The sequence below is a fragment of the Chiloscyllium plagiosum genome, chromosome 16 (assembly GCF_004010195.1).
Source record: "Chiloscyllium plagiosum isolate BGI_BamShark_2017 chromosome 16, ASM401019v2, whole genome shotgun sequence".
Taxonomy (NCBI): domain Eukaryota; kingdom Metazoa; phylum Chordata; class Chondrichthyes; order Orectolobiformes; family Hemiscylliidae; genus Chiloscyllium; species Chiloscyllium plagiosum.
In genome coordinates, this window is record NC_057725.1 from 51827114 (window position 1) to 51849242 (window position 22129).

General features: G+C 38.9%; 1 protein-coding gene across 1 annotated transcript in view; it reads right to left on the reverse strand.

Moving 5' to 3' along the window:
- Nucleotides 1-442: 442 nt before the first annotated feature.
- LOC122557907 (anoctamin-9-like) overlaps nucleotides 443-22129 on the reverse strand; it is a 51879-nt gene continuing 30192 nt past the window's right edge. Inside the window, exons 4-7 of the mRNA XM_043706112.1 lie at nucleotides 13425-13561; nucleotides 5875-5924; nucleotides 997-1055; nucleotides 443-576 (exon numbers count right to left, since the gene is read on the reverse strand). Of these exons, the coding sequence (XP_043562047.1) occupies nucleotides 574-576; nucleotides 997-1055; nucleotides 5875-5924; nucleotides 13425-13561 (249 nt within the window). The 3' untranslated portion in view covers nucleotides 443-573. The remainder of the gene's footprint in view (nucleotides 577-996; nucleotides 1056-5874; nucleotides 5925-13424; nucleotides 13562-22129) is intronic.

Consider the following 22129-nt stretch of genomic DNA (forward strand, 5'->3'; position numbering starts at 1 on the left):
AGTTATAAAGATCACTTTTTCTGCAAATTGGGTATCTAGCCCTTTAAATAGCATTCATCTGGTGTGCCTCTTCCTGAACACATAATATTTTTAGAGTAGATGGCACGTACATTCAGAAGATCAGCACAATCCAAATTTCAACAATATACATCTGATCAAATGGACTGTGTTCTGTAATAATGATCCGGCTAGTAATGATGCTTCTAATGCAGGCACAAGTCATACATGCTAGTGCCCTTAGCACTGCACAACTCATATGTATTATGCTCTTAGCATCATGAAGGTTGTGATAGGAGTCTAGTACATGCCACTGACTGAGCCTCTGGTATCTATAGCATGATGGACTCAAATTTCCAGCTCAACATAACTGCCAGAAATAGCATACCTTAATTATATAGCCATTGCCCAGCAATGGGGCTCATCTCATCTCTAGTTCCTTCTTGATAATTATTGCTGATGATTTCAATTGTTTTATATTTAGTAAGACCATTTTGCCGCCTTATTTGATTTAAGTCCATCTGCCATTTTCCAATCACCATCTTCAATGTACACTTCCTCTTTTTTCAAGTACCATTACTGGAATAAAATAAGAAGTACTAGTAACATATCTCCATAGCACATGAACTCCAAGATGCATCATACCGATAACTTCCTTCGTTCTAACAAATCTCCTAACTCTTTTCATTTGTGGTATTTCTGGTTAAAATCTTCATTACAGTGGACAACTATGTAACGGTGGCATTGCATATTCTTTCAACATGGTATTCAGATTCTGATTGACTTTATTAAGATGTAACTACAAACAGTGAATTTCTGGCAGCAGTACAGAATGGCATCATTATTTTCCTGAGTTCTAAGCTAATAAACTACCGTGAAACTTCTATCAAATAAAAGGCATATTTCTTTAAGTGCTAAGTAATTTAATTAATTCTTTAGGAAGTTTAACAAAAACATCCTCTGACATTTTGTTTTACCAAGATAAGTATCAGTGTTTACCTCATGAAGCGGGAAGACTGTTTCAAATGTCTTATTGTTTAGAAATTCACGAAGACCTCCTGTTTTCAAGAAAGATAATATATTTATGTCCAAGCAATGCAAAAGGAATCAGCTCCAATCATGCAATGATTAACCATTGTGACCACGTAACGACTTTCAGTCCATAAACCATGTTTATCTTGAAAGACTTCCAAACTCATCTTACCCACAGATTGGTATTTTATCACTGAAAATCTTGGCTAGAATGCCTTTACTTATTGTAGGGCATAAGAAGTTGGGTAAAATAAAGAGTGGTGCAATAAATTTTAATAGTTTGTTGGTAGTATGAGATAAGGAAAACAAGAAGGTATAAAGTCTCATAATGTTTAGGTCCACAACAATAGTAACTTGAAAAAGGACTTTGCATTTTTGAATTTCTATTTAAATACAATTGGCTGAATTTTCTCAGATGGTCGGAAGGCAGTCGATCCAGCAATATGCTGGGGAAGGTGTCAGGATTTCTTGCAGCCATTATGGATTCAATCCAGCAGGCTCTAGCATAGTCCTGAAGTGAACTTTTTAAATTGGTTTTCCATTGCTTACAGCGAGTGTATGTGGGAATGATTCCCATTGCAACTACATTCAGGTGAAAGGAAAGAAACATTTATTCCTTTTCAAACTTCTAAGAAAACCTGTCTGTTTTTGTGGGTCACACCACACAAACCAGACTTAAAATGCTTTTTACTTTTAAGTATGTCTTGTCAGCTAAGATCACGGTGGCTCAGTGGTTAGCAAGTTGCCTCACAGCATCAAGGGCTCGGGTTTGATTCCAGCCTTGGGTGACTGTCTGTGTGGAGCTTGCACATTCTCCCTATGTCTGCGTGGGTTTTCTTCAGGTGTTCTGGTTTCGTCCCACAGTCCAAAGATGTACAGATTAAGTGAATTGACCACGCAAAATTGCTCACAGTGTTAGGTCCATTAGTCAGCGGGAAATGGTTCTGGGTGGGTTACTCTTTGGAGGGCTGGTGTGCACTTATGGGGCCAAATGGCCTGTTTCCACACTGTAGGGAATCTAATCAAATGGTGGAGCAGATTTGATGGGCCTAACAGACAATTTCTGTTCCTATATGTTCATGGACATAGATCTCTGAAAGTTGCCACCCAGGTTGATAGGATTGTTAAGAAGGTATATGGTGTGTTAGCTTTTATTGGTAAAGGGATTGAGTTTCGGAGCCAAGAGGTCATGTTGCAGCTGTATAAAACTCTGGTGCTACCGTACTTGGAGTATTGCATACAGTTCTGATCAGTGCATTACAGGAAAGCCACGAGGTCATGCTGCATCTGTACAAAGTTCTGGTGCAGCCACACTTGGAGTGTTGCATACAGTTCTGATCATTGCATTATAGGAAGGATGGGGAAACTTTGTAAAGGGTTCAGAGGTGATGTTGCCTGGTACGGTGAGAAGGTCTTACAAGGAAAGGCTGAGGGACCTGAGGCTATTTTCATTAGAGAGAAGATTGAGAGGTGACTTAATTGAGACATCAAAGATAGCCAGTGGGTTAGATTGGGTGGTCAATGACAGCCTTTTTCCTCGGATGAAGATGGCTAGCATGAGGAGACATAGCTTTAAATTGAGGGATGATAGATATAGGACAGATATCAGAGGTAGTTTCTTTACTCAGAGAGCAGAAGGGGCGTGGAACGCACTGTCTGCAACTGTTGTAGACTCACCAACTTTAAGGGCATTTAAATGGTCATTAGATAATCAGATAATTGGATGAAATTACAATAGTGTAGGATAAATAGGCTTCAGATTGATTTCACAGGTCGGCGCATCATCAAGGGCCAAAGGGCCTTTACTGTGCCTTAATGTTCTATATCTTATGATCTTGTAGTCAATCAAGACTACTATCTCTCCCCAGACTGTAATAGATTAGTGGTCATGTCTGTAATTGAAAGTATGAGATAATGAAAGCAGGAAGTGAAATGGATCACTGAAAGTATTGAAAAATCAATCAGTGAATTTTCTTGTAGTTTCATTGTGTTAATACATAAAATGGCCAAAATCAATTGTAATAAAAAGTGCCTGGTTTTTATATGTATACGTATGTATGCATATATTAGAGTTTGTTTTCAAAATGATGGTAGATGGAAGTTGGTTTCTTTTGTGAAGGGTTTAAAAAAAATGTATTTCTGAATCCATGATGTAATGCATGACATTTCAAACAGCAGGGAACCTCTTAAGTGTTAATGGAAGGTAGTTTGTCCTGTGCTGGATTTATGATATGGAGTATAAACATCAAGAGACATTCATTTGCTTTTGCTTTAGGATAACTAAGGATTGAGTTTGGCTTAGGAAACTCAGAGATTGGAAGTTTTTGAGCAGTTTCAGACATAACTGGAAAGAGAGGTACAATACACTTTCTCTCCTAGAAAGGAGTGTAGAATACCTCAGGAAATAAGTTACATTAGTAGAAAGTTTATTTGAGTAACTTTAGTTAGAAATCAGCACTTTATTAAAAGATGAGAAAGTCTAAGCTCTCAGTTTTAAGTATTCCTGTTGAACTAAAGGTAAAAAGCTGAAACAGAATTTGAAATTATAATGCGATATTTTTGGGAAACAGATATAAACCTGGCTTTTCTGTGTGTTTTAAGATATTTCAAACTATAATTAGATAAGCTTAGTTTGTTTTATTTTATCATTTTGCTTTTAAGGAATAAATTGTCATTTATTGGTCCTCAGTAGTAAAGAAAATCTACAGCCTTGTGTGCTTATGTTTCAGTTTTAATCTATCATGCCAGTTTTAATTCTGGGATCTGACTTTTTCCAATAGTAACACGGAAAACACTAGGAGAATACAAGTGTCTCATCCACGTTGCTCTCACTAGGGCAGAGCTGGTGATGTAAAGATAGGCTGCTGACATTATATATATCATGTATAAATGACGTAGACAGAATGTGGTGGTATGGTAACTAAGTTTGCAGATAACATGAAGTTTAGCAGGGTGATTAATAGTGAGGAAGGTCTTAGGTTACAGGAGGAAATAGATGGATTTGTCAGATGGGCCAATCAGTGGCAGATGGAATTTAGTCCTGATGAGTATGAAGTGATGCACTTTAGATGGATTAACAAGAAAAAGGAGTACTCAATGAATGCCAGGACATAAGGAGCAGGATACTGAGGAACAGATGGATCTTGAGATGCTTGTCCAATGATCGCTGAAGGTGACAGGACAGGTTAATAGATAGGTTAAGAAGGCATATGGAAACACCTGCCTTTATCAATAATAGCATAGATAATAAGAGCAGGGGGCTTAAGTTACAGCTAACCAAAACTTTGGTTAGGCTATAGCTGAAGTATTGTGTGTATTTCTGGTGACCTCAGAATAAGAAGGATGTGATTACACTGCAGTGGGTGCAGAGGAGATTCACCACGATGTTGCTTAAGATGGACCATTTTATCACAAAGACAGGCTGGAGGCTCAGGTTGCTTTCTTTCGAGCAGAAAGCTGATGGGGGACATGATAGAGGTGTAAAGGGGCATGGACATGGTGACAGGAAACAACTGTTCCCCTTAGTTGAAGAATTAATAACAAGGGGCCATTATTTTAAGGTGAAGAACAGAAGGATTTGAGGAAAATATTTTTCATGCAGAAGATGTTGGGAATCTGGAATGCACTGCCTGGGACTGTGATGGATGTGGGAAACCTCACCGCCTTTAAAAGGTACATGGATAATTACTTTAAATGTCATAACATTCAAGACAATTGGCTAAATGCTTAAAATTACTGTAGATAGGTCAATGCAGACTTGATATGCAAAAGGCTGCATGACTCTGTGACTTTAATATCAATAGGTTAAGGCTGGGATTACCAAGAATAAAAAAAATGAAATTTCTAATTAGACATATGAAAAACCAAAATAAACTTTTGTCTTCAAATTACTGAATGATTGCATATTGAGAAGAATGAAGGTTGAGCACACTGGGGCTTATGATTTAAATTAAGTTGAAGATTGGAATTGAGGAGTGGAACCAACAAATAATTAATAGCCCGGTTGTGGGATTACTGATCGCGATTATTAGCATTGGAAAAGGAACACAGAACAAGTTAAAAAAAGAATTCTGGGATATCCATAAGTTAATTGTAAATGGAGCATTTCTAACTTCACCATGGCATGAGCAGCATGGTGGCTGAGTAGTTAGCACTGCTGCCTCACAGCGCCAGGGACCTGGGTTTACTTCCACTCTCAGGCGACTGTCTGTGTGGAGTTTGCACGTTCTCCCTGTGTCTGTGTGGGTTTCCTCCCAGTGCTCTGGTTTCCTCCCACAGTCCAAAGACTGGACACTCTAAATTGCCCGTAGTGTCCATGGATGTGTAGGTTAGTGGATTAGGTATGGGATATTCCTTGCTGGAAGTTTAACTGTTAAACTGTTAAATCAAGCTGATTAAAAGCTTTAGTAGATATCCAAGATGATGAAAAATATATCATTAAAGTCTTCAAATGCAGAGTTTCAGATATACACATTGTAGGTAGGAAGATCATCAGTCATGGAACAGGCATGCTGAAAAATGTATTGGCCAATAAGGAATAGGGTGAACATTAAATTTTAAAAAGTACAGTTTCTCTGAGTCCTAACCAATTGCTGGAGCATTTGGGTAGTTTCAATTAACTATACATAACAAATGCTATCTGTGCAGTATCTTGTGAGCTACACAAAATGTACCTCAGAAATGTCATTGGTCTGGAAATGTTGTCTGTTTTTCTATCTGCAAAAGCTGATAGACCCACTGAGTTTCTACAGCACATTTTATTTTTGTATTACATTAAAAATCTATTTATGTTAAACATCGTTACGTTTACCACACAGATTGTCTCCATTGAATTATAATTCTTACCACAGTTTGGGACAGTTGTCCTCCGAAGAATAAAATTTATAATTCGAATTCTGAAATAAACATAAAATTAAAACATTATCTTCAGCTACATGGGTTGGTCTTTTCTTTGACTGTGCAATACATACAGTTTGTGTGGTTTAAACTGAAAGAATCCGATTTAACTCTTTTCATTATGGTCCAATAAGATGCTGCTTTGCTGCACTGGGTACATTGCGTGCAAGCAACCCAGTTTATCTGACACTAAACCAGTGGGGAAATGCCTGTCATATAAATAATGCATATTAAGTGCAATAACTGTAGGCAACAAGGTGCTCAGTGGTTAGCACCAGGGACCTGGGTTCAATTCCAGCGTCAGACGACTGTCTGTGTGGAGTTTGCACATTCTATCTGTGTCTGCGTGGGTTTCACCAGGTGCTCTGGTTTTCTTCTCTTCATCACAAAGATGTGCAGGTTAGATGAATTGGCCATGCTAAATTGCCCATAGTGTTCAGGGGTATGTAGGTTAGGTGCATTAATCAGGGTTAAATGTAGAGTAATAGGGAATGGGTTTGGGTGGGATACTCTTCAGACGGTTGGTGTGGACTGGCTGGGCCAAAGGGCCTGTTTCCACACTAGGGATTCTATGAATCATTGTTGCATAAGAACAACTCAGCATTCAGTTTAAACAAATGTTAGAGGCTGGATCTGACGTTAGGGTTACTGAACCTGAAATGTTTTTGTCCATAAATGCTGCCAGATCCACTGAGTTTCTCCACCAATTTCTGTTTTTGTTTCTGATGTTAACTACTTCGAGACATATTTCTAGAAGGAAAATATTTTACTCGTGTAATATACAACAGTATATTAGAGGAAGGCTGAGTTACCAAAATAAAAGTATGTTTTCTGAAAAGTAAGAGGCTAGAAAAACTGTCTAAAAGCACGTATTTACTCTACATTTACCCCTGACTAATGCACCCTACACATCCCTGAACACTATGGACAATTTAGCATGGCCAATTCACCTAACCTGCACATATTTGAACTATGTGAGAACATGGTCTTTGTCATTTTCTTCTCAGTTTATCTGTGCTACTTCTCTTTTTACATAAAAGAGAAGTAGCACAGATAAACTGAGAAGAAAATGACAAAGACCATGTTCTCACATAGTTCAAATATGTGCAGGTTAGGTGAATTGGCCATGCTAAATTGTCCATAGTGTTCAGGGATGTATAGGGTGCATTAGTCAGGGGTAAATGTAGAGTAAAAGAGTAGGGGAATGGTCTGGCTGGGTTATTCTTTGGAGGATCGGTGTGGACTTTTTAGGCCGAAGGGAATCCTGTTGTAATCTGAGGTAACCCTCTTCGCTGTCCACTACACCTCCAATTTTGGTGTCATCTGCAAACTTACTAACTGTACCTCTTATACTCGCATCCAAATCATTTATGTAAATGACAAAAAAGTAGAGGACCCAGCACCGATCCTTGTGGCACTCCACTGGTCACAGGCCTCCAGTCTGAAAAACAACCCTCCACCACCATCCTCTGTCTTCTACCTTTGAGCCAGTTCTGTATCCAAATAGCTAGTTCTCCCTGTATTTCATGAGATCTAACCTGGCTAATCAGTCTCCCTTGGGAACCTTGTCGAATGCCTTACTGAAGTCCATATAGATCACATCTACCACTCTGCCCTGATCAATCCTTCTTGTTACTTCCTCAAAAAACTCAATTAAGTTTGTGAGACATGATTTCCCACACACAAAGCCATGTTGACTATCCCTAATCAGTCCTTTCCTTTCCAAATACATGTACATCCTGTCCCTCAGGATTCCCTCCAACAACTTGCCCACCATCGACTGGTCTATAGTTCTCTGGTCTGTCCTTACCACCCTTCTTAAACAGTGGCACCATGTTAGCCAACCTCCAGTCTACTTAGAAGCAGGTATTAGATTAGATTAGATTACTTAGATTTAGATTATTTACAGTGTGGAAACAGGCCCTTCGGCCCAACAAGTCCACACTGACCCGCCGAAGTGCAACCCACCCAGACCCATTCCCCTACATTTACTCCTTTACCTAACACTACGGGCAATTTAGTATGGCCAATTCACCTGACCTGTACATCTTTGAACTGTGGGAGGAAACCAGAGCACCCGGAGGAAACCCACGCAGACATGGGGAGAATGTGCAAACTCCACACAGTCAGTCGCCTGAGTCGGGAATTGAACCCGGGTCTCTTGCACTGTGAGGCAGCAGTGCTAACCACTGGCCACCGTGCCATCCACAGAAGGTATCTTCTGCATCTTAGTCTCCTTTTTAGTGCACAAAGTCTTAGCATTGTATTAGAAGCCAGCAGCCTCTGTGTCTTAGCCTATATTCTTTTTTACTATTCATTTCAATGTTGGCATTGCTGGCCAGGCCAGCATTTATTGCCCATCCCTAATTACCTCGAGGCATTAAGAGTCAACCATGTTGCTGTGGGTCTGGAGTCACATTTAGGCCAGACCAAGTAAGGACAGCAGTTTCCTACCCTAAAGGACATTAGTGAAACATATGGGATTTTCTGATAGTCAATAGTTATTTCAGGTCAACATGAGATTCTTAATTCTAGATTTTTTTTTCTCTCGTGTACAAAGTCTATAATGCTGATTTATTAACAGGAATATTCTGTACGTTAACTTGTTTTTTAGCACAGGAGAAGAGATAGGCCACTTGTGACAATGGGAGCAATGAAAAGCAAACATTTCAGTCAGAGATGGATTACACATCACTGTATGGCACAGTGCTGCATCAATGTCAGAATTGCAGCATGTGCCAGCAGTTTATGACAAAGAAATTGAAACAAGCTGAAAGAAAATCGCAATGTGTGAAAGTCAAAGGAGACGAATGTTTACTGGCGTGACAGTTGACTTTATTCACTCAGGTGATACCTCCAAATCAAGGGGCTGGTGCAATTCTCAGTTTGGGAATACATAATCCCCAAAAATTCCCAAACAATTGAAATATATTTCAACTGGCCCTGGTCAGTTAAGCACTTAGTCCTGTGCATGTCCAGGGATCCATTCCCTTGCAGTCCAAGATGGAGAATTGGTCAGACTTCAAGGGTAAGTGCAAGCAGTCCAAGGATTATATATAAATCAGTCAGGGCTGTTTAGAGTTCAGTTTCGGAAATGAGCTATGGTCAGACAGGGCTGTCCTGCCATTCAGTCCAGGGGATGGGCACAGTCAGCCACGGAGGTTTACATTACTAATGGATAGAAGGCTTATCAGAAGGAAGTCCGAGACAACCTGGGAAAAGCATGCAGCTCAGGTCTGAAGAATCTCACTGTATGGGACTGAGGGAATGGTGACAGTGATAGAAAGCAGTTATTGATTGTAAAGTGAAACCTGATAGTTAATTGGAGGGGAGTGGGTGCTCTCAAAAAGGGCAGGTTCAAGCAGGTTATGCTTACTCCCCCCTATAAATAGGGAGGAGGATGCAGAGCCAGCAACGGACACAGTAATAGTAATGCCAAAGGGCTTAACCTAAACAAGGAAAGGTTGAATGGTCATTGAGATAAAGGAGCAGCAACATAAAAAAGGAAATATCAAGGATATAGGGAAATGCATGGCTCACATGTGGAGCCTGCAAATCACTCATTCGGACACAAAGTTGGAAAATCATCATATTAGAGCAAAGGTCAACTGTGAAATAAATTCACAAAATAGCTTGCACCCAATGCAAAGTAGGAAGAAAGGTTATTACTTTTGCAATATTACTTTTTAAGCACTAAAACTGGTAATTGCAGTAATCATGCTTTCACTGATGAAGGAAGGCTCCCATCTGTTTTTAATTCTCACTTCATCGAGAGGTCAGTAACTGTTGAAGAATGCAGATAACAAATCTTGAGTAATCATGACATTATATTGTGCCCTGGTTTTCACCACGTGATGTAAACTCACCAAGTTCTTATTGTAACAAGAAACTTAAAAGTTGAACCTGATGTTCTTAATGACAATTGGTGGAGAATCAAAGGTTAATGGAGTTGATTGGAATGCAGAATTCAAAATATAAGTAGTTTAGCTATGCGTTTATTGACTGATGCAGCAGGCCCGAGGAACCAAATGAGATGGAAATGTGTTGCTGGAAAAGCGCAGCATGTCAGGCAGCATCTAGGGAACAGGAGAATCGACGTTTCGGGCATTAGCCCTTCTTCAGGAAAGGGCTAATGCCCGAAACGTCGATTCTCCTGTTCCCTAGATGCTGCCTGACCTGCTGCGCTTTTCCAGCAACACATTTCCATCTCTGATCTCCAGCATCTGCAGACCTCACTTTCTCCTCGAGGAACCAAATGGCCTACTCCTGCTCCTGCTCTGTATGTTTATATCGATGGAAGACAAAGCAAAACAGTTGTCATATCCTCAGAAAGGTAAACCTGCGAGGACATGAGCTGTAATGTATAACAAAGGTTAGATGGTTGCGTTTTTATGGGGCATACAGGCAGAAATTTATTCCCAATTGACACTTTGGGACTGAATATCGTGGTACAGAAAAATCCAACATATATTATTACAGCAGCCTATTATGTACAAATATTGCATTCATAGTCACGTGTATCTGTGCTAACATTAAACTGATACATTACAACAGAGAAACATGTGTTCAGTACTATACCATGCTTCATCTGATCCCAGTTAAAATAAAGCATGAGATCTTTACACCCTCAGGTCAGTCTTAAGGTACAGTAATGTACATGTATTTGGAAAGGCAAGGACTGATTAGGGATAGTCAACATGGCTTTGTGTGTGGGAAATCATGTCTCACAAACTTAATGGTAAGGTCCTAGGGAGTGTTGCTGAACAAGAGACCTTGGAGTGCAGGCCCATAGCTCCTTGAAAGTGGAGTCACAGGTAGATAGGATGGTGAAGAAGGCTTTTGGTATGCTTTACTTTATTGGTCAGAGTATTGAGTACAGGAGTTGGGAGGTCATGTTGCGGCTGTACAGGTCATTGGTTAGGCCACTGTTGGAATATTGCGTGCAATTCTGGTCTCCTTCCTATCAGAAAGATGTTGTGAAACATGAAAAGGTTCAGAAAATATTTACAAGGATGTTGCCAGGGTTGGAGGATTTGAGCTATAGGGAGAGGCTGAACAAGCTGGAGCTGTTTTCCCTGGAGCGTCGGAGGCTGAGGGGTGACCTTATAGAGGTTTACAAAATTATGAGGGGCATGGATAGGATAAATAGACAAAGTCTTTTTCCTGGGGTCGGGGAGTCCAGAACTAGCGGGCATAGGTTTAGGGTGAGAGGGGAAAGATATAAAAAGCATAGGTTTAGGGTGAGAGGGGAAAGATATAAAAAAGACCTAAGGGGCAACCTTTTCACGCAGATGGTGTGGTACATGTATGGAATGAGCTGCCAGAGGATGTGGTGGAGGCTGGTACAATTGCAACATTTAAGAGGCATTTGGATGGGTATATGAATAGGAAGGGTTTGGAGGGATATGGGCCGGGTGTTGGCAGGTGGGACTAGATTGGGTTGGGATACCTGATCGGCATGGACAGGTTGGACTGAAGGGTCTGTTTCCACGCTGTACATCTCTATGACTCTATGAGCATGTAACTTAAAGGTATACTGACATACTAACTCTGAGACATAATACAACATGCTTCTTCTGCTATAGTTTAAAAAAAATCCAAATTATTATACGTTGTTGCACACGTGGACATGAAATCAATTCAGTAACTATGCAAATAGATAAAACAGAGTTTACAAGACTAACATTACATAGTTCAATGTAATGCTTTGGAGGTGTGACAACTCACCCTCACCGGTGATTATATACCTATTTTGCAAAGTAAACATTGTGGCAGCTTTGACAACTTTGTATGATCTGGGTCGGTTGTATATTTTCAAAACCATTGCTGGAATCAAAGTATTTGATTTAGATTTCCTAGTCACACTGTCTGCCCAATGTGCAGTTTTTATAGTTCTCTAACTGCTTGCTCATCCCTCTTCAAAGAAGAATGTCTTGCTAGACAAGTGTTTACTGGGCATGGTTGTTTGTTTCTGTCTTCTATGCCCAAATTGTTCAGTGAGTGAAAATTGCTTCTCCATTAGTGTTACATGGTCCACATTCTACTTTAGCCATGCCTGATTTGTTATATATACTGGTTCTCGTCTGCAGGAAATACATCTCTTCTTTGTCTTGCTGCATGCAGGAGCAACTCCACAGAAACCCTGCTGAATCTTGAAGCAATTCTTCATTATGATAATAAGTAAAGCAAAATAGTACGGATGCTGAAAATGTGAAACAAACAGAATGCTGGAGAAGCTCAGCAGGTCTGGCAGGATCTGTGGAGACAGAAACCACTTTAACATTTCAAGTTTGGTATGATTTGTAATGGACCAAACCATACTCCATCAAAATATATTAAGGAGATAGCCTGGACTCTAACTTTTTCTTATTTTAATGGCAAGTGTCAAACGTTGCATTCTGGGTGCAATTCGATTGGTCAAACTACCAAAATACACTTTATTCATACACAATAGTTAAAATACAATAAAAGGAAGAAAAAAATTGCAATAACTTAACTCTATTAGAAAACTTAACAAAATGATAGATTATTTAACTATTAAACAGCAATTGTTCCAATACAATAACATTCCATAAACACAACATTGGAAAAGGCAAATTCAGTAAAATAGATGATCTCACAGGTAATTCTCTAGTCCAGGAAGAAAAAACTCAAGAGAAAACTCTGAGAGAATAGCATGGAGAGAGGTACTGCAGCTTCCAAATTGAGCTTTAAGACCCCAACAACAGCTAATAAAAAGTTGAAAGTCCTGGTCCTGTAGTAGCTTGACCCCACACATTCAGACTGCTTCCGTTGTTCCAGATTTAGGAAAAAACCCAAGGTCTCACAGGCTGTTTATTTTATAGGCTTTGAAGCAGACTGGTCAGCTCAACCTTTCTTCAAAACAAAACAGGAGCAAATGCACCTCTTAAAGTCATAGTATTGTCACAGACTTTTCTTGAGAACATTATGAGTTCTCCACAGTTTCCACTGATCTGAAGCTCTTTCTTTGTAGCCTACCTGAATATTGTAAATGTATCTTTAAAAATGGCATTAATCAGCAAGCTGCCAGTACAATGACTGCCTGCCACTTATAATTGGTAGACTATTTTCTAGCTGCCAGTTTTTAATTAGTTTCTCCTCAGAAATTCATTGTCCCATCACCCATGCAGCCTGAATATCTCCCACACAGGTCATCTACCCAATTGGTAAAAACCAGCCCTAGCTTTTTGGCTAGCTTTGTGGTCACAACTAACTGATGAAGTCCAGCAATTCTGTTCAATTTGTTGATGGGTTGAATTCAAGAGAATATTTCTATATACTATTACCAGAGACTGGAATCTAAAATTACTGTTCACAATTACATAATTTCACATTTAATCATCATTCACTTCCAATTTGAATTAAATCAATATGGCAGAGTGAACTTTGTTATTCCATGTGAACTGGTTGGACAGAGATTGATGATAACTCAACAAATATATAATTATATTAAATCTACCACACTTGATCAATAATACCTGGTTGACTTTGAGATCGTTTCCAGTCCAGTAGAGCTACAAGTTCTCTCAGCAATATTCAGAAGGTGAATGTATTTTTCAAATATCTTGTCAGGTGCTTGGATTCCAAAGAACTGATTTAAATCATTTTCTTTTTTCTGGAAAGAGAAAATAATCTTGACACTTTGATTTTTTTTAGTGTAAAATTAATAAATTTATATATTTCGGAATCATTAACCTTTCTTTATTCACAATCATTATGCCGATATACTCCCTACATCACCTTAGCTTTTATTTCTATAGTCAAATGATTATCTTCAGGATATTGTAATATTGTAGGACCTTGTAGTAGTTGCTGCACCTGCATGCTAACTTATTGTGCTTCATGAAAAAGCATACGCAGAATCCTCTGTGCTGCTCATTTTTGGAGTCTCTCAAAATATATTCTTCAAACCAGGTGCATTACCTCATATTTTCTCATATTAAACTCAATCTGCCATGTTTTTGCACACCTACTCAACTTATCATTATCCCCTTGAAGATTCCTTATGTCCACATCACAATATATTCTCTCCCCTATTTTTGAATATCAGAAAATTTGATACATTACAATTGCCCTCTTCCCCAAGTCATTCCTTCATCATGAACTCTAGCATTTTCCTAAAAAATGTCAGGATAATTGGCCTAAGATGTCTCCTTTTCTTCTTTAACAGGGATGTCACATTAGTGGTTTTCCAAACTGCTAGAAACCTCCCAGACGATAGTGAGTTTTGAAATATGTTAATGAATGCCTCCGCTCTACCTGCAGCCACTTCCTTGAAATCATCTGGATTCAGGCCACTAGGTCTGTTAGCCTTTAGTCTCATTAGTTGTCAAATATTTTGTTACTCAAAATAGAGACTTTTACACCATCCTTATAGTATCCTCCACAATGAAAACTAAGGCAAAACATTGGTTTAGATCATCTAACATTTCCCTGTTGCCTGTTATCAATTCCCCATTTGCATTCTCCAGGGGTATCATACTTAATTCAGCAACTCTCCTTTTTTATATATCCATGGAGGCGCTTGCTGTTGATTTTATATTTCTTGCCAATTTACTTTCATAATCAATTTTCTTCTTTTTTTGTTAGCTTTTTAGTCATCTGCTGCTTGTTAAAAAAAGTTACAAATTATCTGGTTTACAACTAGTTTTCATTGTTTTGTATGTCTTAGTTTTTGACTAGACACTCTTGTTGATTGCCTTTGTTAATTACCGGTGGTTGATCTTTCTCAATGAATTCTTCTTTCTCACTAGAATAAATGTTTAATGAAGATTATGAAATATCCACTTAAAGGAAACTGTTCTGAAGGCAATTGCTCATCCAATGACTTCCTCCTTATGTTATTTTTCCAGTCTGCTTTAGACAACTCTTTCTTCATACTTATGTAATTGCCCTTATTTAAGTTAAGATCACTGGTTTCTCTCTCTCAAACTGAATTTTAAATTCTACTACGTTACGATTGCTAACCCTCTATAGGATTCTTAACTATGAGATCTCTTTTTAATATTACCTCATTACTATTTCTAAAATAGTCTGTTCCCTGTTTGTTTCTGCAACATACTACTTTAAAAAGCAATCCCTGATAAACTATAGAAATTCATCTGCCTGTCACTCTTGCCTATCTGATTTGTCCAGTTAATATGTAGATTAAAATCACCCACTACAATTGTAGCACCTTTCTTACATGCCTCCATTATTTCCTGATATATATTTTCCTATAGTGAGGTAAGACTCTCACTAGTGACTTCTTTCTTTTTGCCATTCCTTATTTCCACTCAAACTGATTCAACACTAGGATCTATTACACCTGCATCACTATTCACTACTGCACCGATACTTCCCTTTATTAAAAAAGTTATTCCACCTCCTTTTCCTTTTTGACTGTTGAATACTGAGTTCCCAGTCTTGGTCACATTGTAACTACCTCTCTGTAATTGCTATCAAGTCAAATTCATTTGTTTGTGCGGTGAACTCATCTATCTCATTACAAATGCTGTGTTTAGTCAGATAAAGTGTCTTAATTATTACAAAATTTATAATAATTTTTACAATTATTACTTACTCTGGTTCTAATTTATTTTTCCTCAATACTCTTCTGCATTTAGTTTCTACATTTTCCTGTCTCACTTTGACTGTTGTTTACCTCTTCATACCCTCTACCCTCTCTTGTTTCTTTGTGATTTTTTAAAACTTCTCTTCAACTGAATCCCCCCCACATAGTTTAGTTTAAAGCCCCATCTACAACCCAATTATACAATCCACCAGGTCACTGGTTGAAACGATGCTTCTCCCCACAGAAAAGATACCTCTTTCTCCCTCTTTCACTGCTGCACGATTCTGAACTTATCTTCCCAAATCTGTCTTTGAGCCATACATTCGCCTGTCTAATATACCCTTTGGCAATTTGCATGTGGCTCAGGTAGTACTCCAGAAATTATTATCTTTGCGGTTCTGTTTTTATTAATTTAGCCCAGAGCTGCTTGTAATTCCTCGGCAGAAGTCCTTTCTAATTCCTACCTATGTTGTTGGAACCTACATGGACTCTGATAATTGGATCTTTCCCTTTCCATCTCAAGTTCCTCTTCAGCTAAAATTGATGTCCTGAATCTCGGCGCCAAGTTGGCCTTCAGGACTCTTGTCTTTGCTGCAGAGAACAGTATCTACTTTCCTACGTTATGTTTGAAAGTGAGGTAATTCAATCTGAGACAAGGATCTAAAATGTGAATAAGGGAAAGCATGAAAGCACAAGCCATACGTTAGTTCAGCTGGACTGGGAAAATGCATTAAAAACCATGACTGTATATAGATCACTGATAGTTTACAGAAACTGTATATTCCTTCAAAGTGCAAAAACTCAAAAGAGATCAGTCAACTTTGCCAGACAAAAAAAGTTAAGATTTGTATAAGATTTTTAAAAAAAGGCTTTAAAGTAGTTGGAAATTGTACTAAATATGAAGATTGGTGAGTTTTTAGAATTCAGCAATGGAAGACAAAAAAAACATAAGAACACTCTACAAATACAATCTATCAAAAAAAATGGATTGCATAAACTTTTACATGTATGTTAAAAGGAAAGCTTTAGCTAAGATGAATGTAAGTACATTAAAAGCAGAGTCAGGAGAACTTTTTAAATAAGGAATTAAGGAATAGCAGAGAAATAATTGATTATTTTATGTAATAACATGCTGAATGATGGGTAAAAATATGGCAAATAGAATAGAATGTGAACAAGTGTGAGGCTATCTACTTTGGTAGGAAGAACAGATGTGCAGAGTATTTTTTTAAAGCTTACAAAGTGAAAAGTGTAGAACTGCAAAGGGACTTGGGTGTCCTTGTCAATAAGGTACTGAAGGATAACATGCAGAGATGTGACATCCAGACAGATCTGGGTGTTCCATTACATGAATTGCAGGTTAGTATACAGGTACAGCAAGAAATTAGGAAACCCAGTAAAGTTAGAATATTATTGCTTATTGTAAACAGAATTGAATACAGAAGTGAGAGAGTTAAACTTGAGCTCTTTGGGATGTTGGTGAGACCACAGATAAAGTACAATGTAAAACATTGCTCTCTTTATGTAAGGAAGGATAGAAACATATTGAAATAATTCAGAGAAGGTTTATTAGCATAATACCAGGAATAGGTATGTTGTCTTATGAGGAGAGGCTGGGCAGGCTAGGCTTGTATCAGCTGAAAATCAGAAGAGTAAGAAGTGACTTGAAAGGAACATAAAAGGTCCTGAGAAGACTTGAAGGGTACATAAAATAACGTTTCCTTCCATGGGAGATTTTAGATCTAGGGGTCACCTGTTTAGGACAGAATTTAAAGAATGTTCCCTTACAGACAGCTGAGAGTCTTTGGAATTCTCTTCTTTGAAAGGCAGTAGAAGCAATCTTTGAATCTTCCAAAGGCAGAGGTGGGCAGATTCTTAAATGCAAGGGGTTGAAATTTTATCAGGGTTAGGCAGAAATATGGAGTAATCAGATCATACATGATCTTACTGAATGGTGTAACAGACTTGGGGTTCTGCGTGCCCTTTTCCATATGTTCCATTCCTGATATGTAGAATTTGAATGTGTGTCCCCAAAATACTTGTCTAACTCTCTGGATTACCAGCCGGTGACCTTATCATTAGACCATTAACTCCGCTCTGCGGCCCCCTCCCCCACCCATAGTTTCAAATTTAAAATTTAAATTAATTACAATTAACAATTCCCAATATGGAGCATATAATAGATGAGCACAGCAAGGCAAATGCTTGAAACACTCAACAAACAAAGCAGCATCCAGAGAGAAAGGGGGGGGGAGGTGGAAAGAGAGAGAGAGGATTAATGCTTCAGGTCCTCTAAATCTGTACTAGTTCTCACAAAGGGTCACTCATCTCTGTTTCTCCATGCACAGATGCCGCCAGATGTGCTGAGCACCCCAACACATATTGTTTCTATTGAAGCAAAAGTTTGCTACCACTCTAAAAAGAAACCAGACTTCTCGTAAGCCTTTCATTCCCTTCCAACAAGAAATCCAGCACCAGCTGCCTGAGATCTGATTGGCTACAACATGAAGGATAAACTTTCAAAAAAAAGTTAAGGAGTTACAAAGAAAACATATACAACTACTCACTCTATTTTCTCCCTCATTTTCATTCTCTTAATCACTTACTCTCTTTTACTCCCACTTTAAAAGATGAAAGACTTAATCTAGGTTTGTATAATATATCATTTCAGCTGCATGTAACTGTAATCTTTTGCTATAAATTCTGTGTCTTATTATCCTACTTCACAACCACCTGATGAAGAAGCAGCGCTTCGAAAGCTAGTGCATCCAAATAAACCTGTTGGACTATACCCTGGTGTTGTGTGATTTTTAACTTTGTCCACCCCAGTCCAACATCGATTCTTCCAAATCATCTCTTTTACTTAGTCACTTTCTCACTCAGATTTACACACAATCAGTTCTCTCACACTTTTCCTTCAGTCTCTATTGTACTCATTCTCTCACATGAGCATAAGCCCTGAGGAAGGGCTTATGCCCGAAACGTCGATTCTCCTGTTCCCTGGATGCTGCCTGACCTGCTGCGCTTTTCCAGCAACACATTTTCAGCTCTGATCTCCAGCATCTGCAGACCTCACTTTCTCCTCATTCTCTCACATATCAACAATGAAGGACTAAGGTTGGAAGGGGATATAGGAAGACAGAACCTTTTGAAGAGTACATTCAGAATCTGGACTCGGGCAGCCAAGGTGAAAAAAACGATCCTGTGTTCGTGGAAGAAGTTGCTGAAATCCTCATTAAAAAATCTTCATCCCTTCCATCTCAAGGCTTCAGGAACAAATAAGAAAGATCACTAGTGGCATTATCTTCACCACTGGAATTCCTCTCACACTGACCCAACCCATAGCCCTGGCCAAAGGAAAAACCATAAATACAGATATTATCCCCAGTTTTGTGATCAGCAAATTAGGAACAGCACTGTGTGTTACAATAGAGCTCCAGCAAGGTCACAATGAAAATTAATTTGATTATGGGAACATTGTGCATAATTTGATAGAAAGACCTTCATCTGTTATTTATCATGAACTTGCCTCATGATATTGATCAGATGGAGCGGAAATAATTTTTCACAAATTTTGGCAATGTGGTGGAACTCTATGCTAACAACAAGACTAATGGCTGGAGGAGGTCCGAGCCCAACCATCAGGTGAGATGGTCAGGAAGGGCCAGAGACGTGAGGCACTAAACTGAATAACATGCTCACGTACATGTTACTTTCAAATTCTGTCTTGAAGAATAACCATCTACAGAAGGACCTCAATTATCCGACATTCAATTACCCGAATATCGGATTACCCAGCAAGATCGCAAGGTCCCGATGCTTGGCTAAGCTACGTTATCCGGCATTCGGTTATCCGGAATTCGATTAACCAAACGAAATACTCCCCGCCCATGTCCTTCAGATAATTGACGTTCCTCTGTAACTGATTATAAGAGCTTTTGCAGCTTATTTTTGTGAGAATCCTGTGAAATAATGAAAATTACCCTAATAAGATAGGAAGGGAAGATGAGACAGAATGGAGAACAACAAGTCTGTTTGTTTTGCACTAGTAATAAAGAAAATTTTAAAACTTATGATAAAGAATGTGATAAATAGATATTTGGAAAAGAATGGTAACATTTGGCAGGGTCAATATGAATTTATGAATGAGAAATTATGTTTGTCAAACTTGGTTTGAGTCTTTTTTTAGGATATTGAATGTAGTATTAATAGGTGTACCAGTGAATGCGGTGTATTTGCATTTTCAGAGTTTTCTTTTGATTAGGACCCACACAGGAGGTTAACAAATAAAATTAGAGCACATGGTTTTGGGGGAAACACATTTCTATGAATTGAGAATTGGTTAATAGATAGAAGCCAGTAAATACTGTCAGGACTACAGATATTTTATTTGGCTTGGACTGATTTGTTTCAGAGAATGAACCAGCTGTTCTTATATATATAATTTAAAGGAAAGTGGAAATGTGGGGACATGTGAAACCAAAAGAGAAAATGCTGGAAAATCTCAGCAGGTCTGGCAGCATCTGTAAGGAGAGAAAAGAGCTGACGTTTCAAGTCTAACTGACCCTTTGTCAAAGCCTTGACAAAGAGTCAGTTAGACTCGAAATGTCAGCTCTTTTCTCTCCTTACAGATGCTGCCAAACCTGCTGAGATTTTCCAGCATTTTCTCTTTTGGTTTCAGATTCCAGCATCCGCAGTAATTTGCTTTTATTATGTGGGGACATGTATTGATTACACAGAGACCTGAACCTTTTTGAAGAAGTTTGATATGTGTACTGGCACCAGGTATGTTTGAAATAAAGTCACCACTCAGCCACAGATAATGGATTTGCTTCAGTTCAGTTTATCATGGACCTGAGGGACCTCCATGACCTCCAAAATGCCTTTAAGCAAGCCGGATCTTTTGCTCTAGCTCTTATGAAAGAGTTAACACTACAAGATTTTTCAAGAGCAAACATCTCATTCAAGCTAAAACCTAAGCCCAACTTATCTGCTACTGTATTGAGGATTATCACAATCAACAACATGATCAAAAAATGATACCATTGCAGAAAAACATTTGTAGGAAAGCCATGTCATTTCAGAATAAAGTTGACAAAACAAATACAGACAAATGGAGATAACCTAGTGAAGATTACTGAAATGTGGTTACAGGAAGACTAGGACTAAGAGTTAATTGTTTAAGAGTACTTAGTATTCTGAAATGATAGACAAGAAGGAGCAGTAGCTGAAGTTGCTTTATTGGTTAAGAATGACATCGAGGCTGTGTTAAAAAATGATATTGGTGCTAAGGACCAAAATGTTGAATCAATCTGGGTGAAATAAAAAGCAAGAGAAGAAACCCTTTGAAAAGAGTAATTTACAGTACTTCCAAAGTAGGATATAGTATAAACCAGGAAATAGTGAGGGCTTGTGAGAAGGGCACAATGGTTATTATCAGTGATTTGAACATGTGTATTGACTGGATTAATCAATTTACAAGTGTAGCCTCGAAGAAGGATTCATAGAATGTATGAAGTATTGTTTCTTAAAGCAATGAATCATGGAGCCAACGAAAGAACTGGCTGTTTTAGATTTGGTATTATGTAATGAGTAAGGATTGATAAATGGTCTTGTAGTTAATGTTCCTTTTGGAAGGAGTGACCAAACATGCTAGAGTTCCAAATTTGGACTGAAAAAGTGAAGATGGAGACACTTAGGCAAGTTTTAGTATTGGGCAAAGGTAAATATACAGGCCGAAAGAAGGAGTTGGCCCGAGTGGACTGAGCAAAAATATTAAAGGTCAGGACAATTGAAGAACAGTGGCAAATGGGAGGGAAATACTAAATACCTCTCAATTAAAGAATGTTCCTGAGAGGAAGAGAAATTGGAAGGATGTGGTGGAATTGGAGGAAATTCAGAGGAGGTTCACCAGATTGATTTCAGGGATGAAAGGGCTTTCATTTGAGGAGCAGTTGAATAGCTTGGGCTTATACTTGCTGGAGTTCAGAAGAATAACGGGGGAGCTGATTGATGTACATAAAATGATAAAGGGATTGATAGGGTGGATGTTGAACAGATGTTCCCACTTCTGGGAAAGTCTTGAACAAGAAGTCATGGATATTGAGTGAGAGGAAGTAGGTTCAAAACTTAGATGAGGAGAAACTACTTCTCTCAGAGGGTTGTGAATCAGTAGAACTCACTGCCCAGAGTACAGTGGAGGTAGACTCAATCAACAAATTCAAGAAAGAAATAGGTATGTTTTTGAGGAAATGCAGGATAAAGGGCTATGGAGAACAGATATGAAAGTGAAGTTGAGACCAGGATAAAATCAGCCATTTAAGATTCCTCATTCAACACACATGACATCACTTCCGCCCCTCACATTATCGCTGATGTCACACGCTCAGTGACGTCCGCCCCCCCCTCCACTGCCGCGTTTGCCACCACTTCTATCCCCACCAACGCTACTCACCTGCATTCTGCAGACATGCCCCCACAGATCTCACTGTCACCAATCCCGCCCCCCAGAACCCTGAGGGGAACACCACCCCTGCTCAGGACTCCACCCCCACTCCCGCCACCACCACACCCACTCCAGTTACAGGCTCCGCCCCTACTCCCAGCTCCATACCCACACCAGATCCCAGC